This window comes from Alnus glutinosa, chromosome 4 (genome assembly GCF_958979055.1).
Source record: "Alnus glutinosa chromosome 4, dhAlnGlut1.1, whole genome shotgun sequence".
In the NCBI taxonomy this organism is placed as follows: domain Eukaryota; kingdom Viridiplantae; phylum Streptophyta; class Magnoliopsida; order Fagales; family Betulaceae; genus Alnus; species Alnus glutinosa.
In genome coordinates this window covers 12,160,861-12,169,936 of record NC_084889.1, presented here as the reverse complement: position 1 = coordinate 12,169,936, position 9,076 = coordinate 12,160,861, and the positions used below count along the sequence as shown (strand labels likewise).

Below are 9,076 nucleotides of genomic sequence, written 5' to 3'. Positions count from 1 at the left end.
GTAATGATTTAGGTTTATTTTATGAAACCAAACAGTTCCTTTCTCAAAATTTTGAAATGAAAGATTTGGGTGAAGCCTCTTATGTCATTGACATAGAGATTCACAGAGACAGAAAACAAAGAATATTAAAACTGTCTCAAAAGGCCTACATTGAAAAGGTTTTAGAGAGATTCAGAATGAAGAACTATTCAGCTTCTGTAGCACTTATCATTAAATGAGACAAATTAAGTAATTATCAATGTCCTCGGAATGCATTGGAACAAGAGCAGATGAAGAACATTTCATATGCATCTGCAGTTGGCAGTCTATTGTATGTAGAGGTTTGCACTAGACTTGACATTGCAATAGCAGTTGGAATGCTGGGTCGATATCAAAGCAACCCAGGAATGGAACATTGGAAAGCTGCAAAGAAAGTCATGCAGTATTTGCAAGGAACTAAGGACTACGGTTTGACATTCAGACACATTACTATTTGGAGGTGGTTGGGTATTTAGATTCAGATTTTGCTGGATGTGTAGATAGTAAGAAATCTACTTCAGGGTATATCTTTCTCTTGGCTGTAGGGGCTATATCCTTGAGAAGTAACAACCAAACTATAGTTGCTACATCTACAATGGAAGCATAATTTATTGTGTGCTATGAAGCCACTACACAGACACTATGGTTGAGAAATTTTGTTGGTGGTCTCAAAATTGTCGATTCTATAGCGAGACCAATCAAGATCTTCTACGATAATTGTGCTGCCATATTCTTTTCTAAGAATAATAAAAATGGAAGCAGAAGTAAGCATATCGACATCAAGTATCTTTGTGTGAGAGAGAACATCAAAATGAATGAAGTGCTCATTGAGCATATCAGTACTGAATTGATGATTGTGGATCCTATGACTAAAGATTTACCGGTAAAGCTGTTTAAAAGTCATGTGGAGCATATTGGGCTCATTGATTCATTTTGTACCTAGTTCTTTCTAATTAGTCTATAAACATCAAGTTATTGTTAATAAAGTTTTTTGCACATTTGTTACATTATCCATGGGGATAAAATTAAAATTGGACCTGAATAACTTATAGGAAGTTTATTCATAAAGTTTGATTGTCCATATAGTACTCATTTAGAGAATATTTTATATGTAATATATGGAAGGGACGACTTATTATATAAAGTTTTGTCGTCATGATTCATGTGTAGTATTCCTTGAGTGAGTGGGGGGATTTCATGAATAGTTAAAATAAATAAAATAATAATCATATTGAAGAACCAAACATCATAAGGAATTATATGTGTCATAAGGGCCAAGTGGGAGAATATAAGAAATGACAGATGTGTCTCTATGACACATTTAATTTGTTGTAACAGTAACGGTTAAATAATTACTGTAAAGGTAATTATTTAATGGATTTAATATGATTTATTTCACATTATGTTACATGATAAAAACGGTTTTTATATTTATATATTTCTGATTTAATTCCTTAATGGAAGGAGGAAAATCAGCTAACTAATGAATATGAGGGGTCCCTGTCCTACCTATATAAAAAGTCATATGCATCCATCTATTGGCGCACTCATAGGCATAGGTCAAAAGAACTCTCTGAAATTTTTATTTTTCAGAATTCTTGTTGTTGCAGAAAATTCTCTTCGTTTCGCTTAAACAAAAATATGGCTGGAGGTATTTATAATTCCGCTGCTTATTTAATTTAATTAGCATTTTATTTATATTATGCTTACAACCAGCTCTCGGACAACTTTCTGTAGCAACACTTTCTTCGTAGGAGGGACAGATTCGGCCATATTACTTGTATGAAGCAAGCTCCATATGGAGGTAAGCTTCTAACACAAAATGGACTTTGTTTATAACGTGAGAACAGAGGCAAACAGAGGAGGAAAGCTTCTACCACAAAGTGGACTCTCTTTCAACATATCATGTTCCACCGCACTCACATCCTTATCCAATGGGTCAACAAGTCCTAAACTACAAGGTTCCAGATGTGTATATAAATTGACCACCATATATTATATGTACCTTTATTAATATTAAAATTAAGGATCAGTTTGATTGGACGTGTGTAAAAATATTTTCGTTGTTTTCTGTGTTTTGACTGTGGTTGGAGAACTTGGTAAGTTGTAAAATATTTTTAGTTAACTGTAAAACACTCTCTTGCTTTCTCTGAAGTGGTTTACATTTTGTCAAGGCATAAAATCATCTCCTCTTTTCAAATACTTTCTCCAAGGGAGTGGAGGGGTTTGCAGCACCGGAGTTTTAAGTACAGGTTATCGGTGTGCAGGTCAAGGAAGCCGGAGTTGGAGACAATAACAAGGAGCTGGACAAAGTCGTTGGCATGGATAGATACGTGGACGTACGAGTTCGACATAAAAAAGTTAGTGTATCTCCAAGCCATCGTGAAGGAAACACTGCGCCTATACCCACCTAGTCCAATAGTAATACGTTCTCCACTGGAAGATTGCACCCTCTCAGGTGGGTATCACATTCCGGCCAACACACACGTAATGGTGAATGCGTGGAAGGTTCATCGAGACGAGCGTGTGTGGCCCAACCCTGACGATTTTGAGCCTGAGAGATTTTTTACTAGCCATAAGGACGTAGAGTTGAGGGGTAAGAGTTTTTAGCTCATTCATTTTGGCTCAGGAAGGCGATCTTGCACTCGGATCTCAATGGCTCTTAATACGGTGAATTTGGCGCTCGCTAGCTTCTTATAGGGTTTCAACGTTGCTAAGCCATCGCATCGCATGAAGATGTGGATCTGACTGAGAGTGTTGGTTTGACACACTTGAAGGCATCCCCACTTGAAGATGAGGATTTGACTGAGAGTGCTGGATCTAGTTTTGTTTCTGAGCCAAGTGATTGCGTTCCTGCATACAGGTAGTAATATGAGAAGAAGAAGATAAACGAGAGAGGGATAGAGATAGTTGCAGAGATGAGAGAGAGCAAGCGAGAAAGAGATGAGAGAGGGCAAGCGTGAAAGAGAGAGATTGAGAGCACTGAGGGAGTGGTATTAGGATCCTTTCCAGTTCAACTATAAATGCTACATGTATACTTAAACATTTAAGTAGAGAGTCTTACTAAAATGATGTGGAACTTATTTATTAGAGATGATTAAAACAATTAATAAAAAAAAATACTACTGATACCAATGAATAAGCCTCACATCATCTTAGTAAGACTCTCTTTATAAAAATTTAAGTACACGTAGCATTGAACCGGAGAGTATCCAGTTAATTGTAGAGTAGAGGCATTTTTGTTAAAAAAATATGAAAAGACAAAAATGCCCTTACACTTACAACTAACTGGATACTTTTTCCAGTTCAGTTGAATTTAGGGGTGGGTATCGGGTAAGTTGGTGTCAGAAATAGCATTTCCGATTACCGACCCACCCTTGTCGGTAAAGTCGGATAATTACCCGACATCTTTCCGTTAAACTTTGATTTCGAAATTGTCGGATAAATCGAGAAAATCGGAAAGTCGGTAATAGTCGGTCGGATGAATCGGTAATACGAACACATACCGATATGCCCATAAAGGCATAAACACAGGCAAACATCCAAAAAGAGTCGAAAAGACCAAGTAAAACTCAAAACATGAAAATAAAATAAAATAAAATTATGTGAAATGTGTAATAACAATAACTACAAGGATCTAAATCAGTCAGGAAACGATAACAAAGAGTTTCGTAAATCGAAAAACAGAGAAAAGTATAAACGACGTAGATCTATCATCTATGCTAATTGTTGTACCTGGTTTGCAAAGAAGCAACCAGAGGGAGTCAGGGAGAGTTTGGTAGAGAAGCTAAAAATGGAAGAGAAGCGAATGGGCCATGGCAGGTGAATGAGCTTTATGAACCCCCCAAACGCAGTACTTCCGATCTGTTTGGTTGCTGAGGGAAAGGGGGAAAGTTAACCGAGGCAAAGAAATTAAAAAGCATGGAATCTGAGACTGAAAGACGTTTAAACGGAGGGGCGGACGGCTGAACTGGTGGAGGGGCGAACGGGCAAGGATTTCTGGTTCTGGGTTTGGGGGGGAGACGGCGCTGTGGGTCTGAGTTGAGGGTGAAGGTCAAATGGAGTGAATAGGGTTTCCAAAAATTAGATTATATAGGTGTTTAAAACGGCGTCGTTTTGTTAGTTTTGTTAAAAAACTAACTGAGCCTTGGTCATGTCGGGTAAGTCGGTAACCGACTGAAAAAACCATTTTGCTGATTACCGACCGACCCGAAAAGTCAAAAACTCTTTTAATTTCGAATTTCGATTTTATAATTAATCGGTAGGCGGTATGCGGTCAAAGTCGGTTCAGTAACGGTCGGCATATTTTCGGTAGTCGATAATCAGATAATTTGCCCACCCCTAGTTGAATTGGAGAGGATTCATTTCCGACGGAGTGAGGGTAAAAGAGGAAAAAAAAAATCATTAAAAACGCACGTGATGGTCACGTGATAGGTTAACTGTCCGATTAACAATGCTAACTGACAGAAGGGAAATAAAGGTTAAAAAATAGGGATGATTGTACCGTTGGTCCCTGTGGTATGCCATAATTATTTTTCACTCCATATGGTTTAAAAAGTTCATAGGAGGTCCTTGTGGTTAACAATAATTACAAATCGATCCCTACAGTTAAATTCCGTTAAAAATTTTAACAGATTCCGTCAAAGGCCACGTCAGCACCACGTGTTTCCAATAAAATGGCGACACGTGTCCATCTTAATAAAAAAATATAAATTTATTAAAAAATAAATAAATAAACTTATTTTTTTAAAAAACAAAAACAAAAAAACAAAAAAAGAAAGAAAAAAGAAAAAAAGGGCAGGAAAGGGGCCGGGCGCCACCCTTTTCCTGCCATTTTTTTTTTTAAACAATAAGCTTATTTATTTATTTTTTAATAAATTTATATTTTTTTATTAAGATGAGCACGTGTCACCATCTTATTGGCGACACGTGGCGTTGACGTGGCCTTTGACGGAATCTGTTAAAATTTTTAACGGGATTTGACTGTAGAGATCGATTTGTAATTATTGCTAATCACAAGGACCTCTCATGAACTTTTTAAACTATAGGGAGTGAAAAATAATTATGACATACTATAAGGACCAACGATATAATTATCACTAAAAAATAATAGTTTGATGCTCTCTTTTAATCGTATCGACAGAGAGTGATAGTTCATTAAAAAAAAAAAAAAAAAAAAAAAACTAATTACTCCTATTAAAAAATATATGTAATTCTCGCGTAGTAAGAAAGACGTTTCACTTTTAATAAGATATATTCTCCAATGCCAAAACCCAGACTAACCGTCCAGTGCGTCCACTACACAGCGAAGAGCTTGGAAATTTTGGACGGCCAAAAATGGTGAAATGCCTCTTGATGATCGCTGCGGAGCTCGAGAACCTCACCAACCTTGAGCCCCAAGGCGGCTGTGACGACCCCAACTTTTCCTACCTCTTTAAGGTCTCCTTCAGTTTCTTCTTCAAATATAGCGTTTCTAATTTCGTGTCCAAATCATTCTTCTTTGAATCTTTCTGTCTTGCTTTTTTCTAGTGTAAAAATTGATTTTTTTTTTCACTGGTTTTGTTTCTATATCTGAGGGATTTTACTTTTGATGATTGTTGATTCTTAAATCTTAATCCATTGTTACTATTAAGAGTTAATAGTTTTTCCTCAATTTGTTGGTTCACGAGTTGAATCTGGAATTGTTCTGTATTCTGTTTTACGAGTAAACTTTTGCTCATTATCGCTACCTTTTGAAATTATCGTGAAGTATGTTTTATGGATGTAGATTTTTTTCTTATAAAATTTTGTAGTTGAAATGTGGGACTTGTGGAGAGGTGAGCCAGAAAGAAACTTGTGTGGCATTGGGTGAAACCGTTGCACTCCCAGTTGGCAAGGGAACCACTAATCTCATTCAGAAGGTTATCTCTCTATCTCAGTCTACTGTACTCTCTTCTATTAAACTGTGGATTATATTGTAAAAAGGGTTTATTGCAACACTTGGCACATATGCTTCCAATTGGTTGCTGATAAGAAAGGGAAAGAAAAATGAAAATTTTTGGGTCTAAAATGTTGTTATCTCATTTTCTTCAATTTTTAGTTGGACAGTTATATGTTCTCAGTTGACTTGAATTCTTTATGTTATTTATGTTCTAAATGATGATAATATTAATTTTCCAAATCTCGATTGTTGTTTTAGTTTGATACCCCTTCAGAGCAACCAAATGTGGTTGGATTATCAGCTACGTTTGGTGTAGGCCTCTAGGTTTGATTTCTGTGAGAACTTTGTTGATTTGTCACAATTGCATCTTCGCACTCTTATAATACATCAATCTATTTGGTCACTTGGTTTGTGAGCACTGGGGCGTTGATATGTTTTTGGTAGTTGATATTGTGACAAGCATTTGAGAGGGAACAAAATCGATTCCATTTCTATGGATATATGCGGGGGAGAATAGCAAGGTTTTATAATCTCATTATAGATGTGCCCTTTCCAACTTTTCTTTTGCAGATTTTGTCTATTATGATATTTATTTGATTGTTTGACTGATGTTATTCCTTTTACTAGCCTCTGTGCACATGCTCTGCACATCCAGCTGCTCTTTTGCTATCTCTTCTCTTTTATAATTTAACACATGTTTCTCCCTTTTCCTCTTCAATTTTAAAATCACTGTTTTAGGACCCCTTTCATCTCATATAATGATTAGGAAGATTACATTTCCATAGACCTAACACATGAGGACATGAAACATTAACCCATATACATTTAAAGCATAATTCCTGACAAATGTTAAAAATAAGGATTATAAGTACCTAAGACGTTGGAGGGTGGGAACCAATGCTTCATGAAGCTCAAACCCTTCACCCATTAAATAAAAAGATAAAGCTGCATATGGTTTGGTGATCTTTTAGAGGCTATATTTTTTCCTAGCTGCCTCTATGTTTTACCCTCTTTTTTTCTTCTCTTCTTTTACTAGCCTGAATTGGTGTAGTCAACTTGGTATATGAGATGGCAAAACTTAAACGAACAGGGTACTATCAGACTTGAGAGTGACGTAGGAACTTGTTTGGTGGTTATATCTTTTACTTATTGTGTAGCTTCAGTTTTTGATAGAACCTCTCTTCCTTTTTTATCTGAATTCTGCAGCAATTGTGGAATATTTTAGTGCATTTTTTTTTTCCTTTTTCCTATAGTGCAAGTTTTGTGGGAGGGATGGAACAATAACAATGATCCCAGGCCGAGGTAAACCACTGACTCAGGAAGTAAGTCAATCCGGGAAGCATACCCCCTTGATGTTGTTTGACTGCAGGGGTTATGAGCCTGTGGAATATGTATTCGACGGTGGATGGAAAGCTGAATCTGTAAGCTTCCCCAACCCTTTCTTCTTTTTTTTTTTTTTTTTTTTTAACGCAAAGAATTGAGAATGTTTTGGTGTAGATAATGGTGAATATTTCCTTGCTCTGATTCTGAGTTACAAACATAATACAAGGGATCTTCTTATTCTTTCTTGCCTTGTTTCCTTTCTATTGTTATGTTGAGCATTTCATTCCCATTTTATTCACTGTTACATTCCATGTAATGAGGTACAAGTACAACGATAGACTCATAATTTGAGTTGGGTTTTCTATGAGTTGTGATACTTCTTTTCTCTGGGTGGGGTGGAGAGATAGTAATTGTAGATAGTTTCAAGAAATATGTGCTTTGCATTTTTCACTTAATATGTTTGTTTTCCAAAATTTTAGGCATGATTCCATGAAATTTATTTACAGTATTGTTAATGCATTTGCACTTTGTGCATAAGGATGGGAACCTGTTCTTCTGGCAAATTTTCATGAACTGCTTTCCATTTATGTTCCACTTTTGTATTTATTGATATATGTACAAGTTGGCTTCTTGAATGATTAAAGGTTTTGAGATTTAATGTATTGGGATTTTTTGGTTTTTAAAAAACTGGTACATGGAGATTTCTTACGAAATTGAATACATTGTTTAGAAACTCTTGATTTCCAACACATTTTCTGTTAAATATTCCAGATTTTTTACCACAGATATGGGAACTGTTTACCTGAACAGTCACAAATAGACAAGAACCAGAAATTACACTGCAATAGTCTATTCATGCATTTATAGATAATACAGTTCATTATATGCAATAAATTTTATTTTGATGATTCCTTTGGACCATTAAGCAGAGATTGTTCTTTGAGAAAGTCACTTGTACATTCGATGGTCTCGTGTATGGAAGTATTCTTTGCAGTAGTCTGAGGTCACCTCTTTCAGCCATTATGCAAAGCTACAGGTGGGTGGCATGCCCGATGCCTCCCACCTGCTGCAAACATTGGAGAAAATAGAGAGAAATGAGGAGGGAAAATAATACTTAAGAGATTAATGAATTTTGGATCTCCTGTAATGAAATTAAAGACGAATTTCATTCATTTTAAACTAAAATTACTATAAATGCAACCAAGCTGCCCCTAGACTTACGTATCTCCTAGAAATATACTTCCTGATGATTTCCAGTGGCTCAACAATCAAGTCTCGTCCAAGTTTGGAAATACTATTGTTGAATATTCCCTGTTATATCAGTGTATGTAATTTGATTACTAAATGATTTCAGCTGTTGCTTGACTGGATTCACCCCCTTGCACATTTGTCCTACTTATATACAAAGAGATCTCTGATGTAGACTTAAAATTTGGAAATGCCCGGTTCATTTCTTTGTTTATTAATGTCAACTTACACCACATTCATTTTGTAGATTGAGGGAACTAAATTTCACGAGATCGACTTGTCGGGAGGGGAGTACGCCGAATATGATGAGAAGGGAGAGTGCCCAGTTATGATATCCAATCTTCGCTCCAAGTTTGATGTGGTGAAGTAGAGTGCAATACTCTTATGTTGACCTTTTCTCTTGGTATATATAACTGATTCTTCTTCTCTGGATGCTTTATTTCTGAAGTTGGCTGAATGTAATATGTTTTGACTCGGATATATTCTTGTATTTGCTGGTTAGAGCTATCAACTGTATGCAATGAATGAAAACAGAAACGTCAAGCTAATGGTAGCCCTTTTGGACAA

At 36.1% G+C, this 9,076-nt stretch overlaps 1 protein-coding gene across 1 annotated transcript; it reads left to right on the top strand.

The window, feature by feature from the left end:
- The first annotated feature begins 5,276 nt into the window (after nucleotides 1-5,276).
- On the top strand, nucleotides 5,277-9,076 carry LOC133867339 (uncharacterized). Its single transcript, XM_062304071.1, has 4 exons — nucleotides 5,277-5,457; nucleotides 5,811-5,918; nucleotides 7,192-7,359; nucleotides 8,757-9,076. Exons 1-4 carry the CDS (start codon nucleotides 5,356-5,358, stop codon nucleotides 8,877-8,879), a joined length of 501 nt encoding a protein of 166 aa, XP_062160055.1. The 5' UTR covers nucleotides 5,277-5,355; the 3' UTR covers nucleotides 8,880-9,076.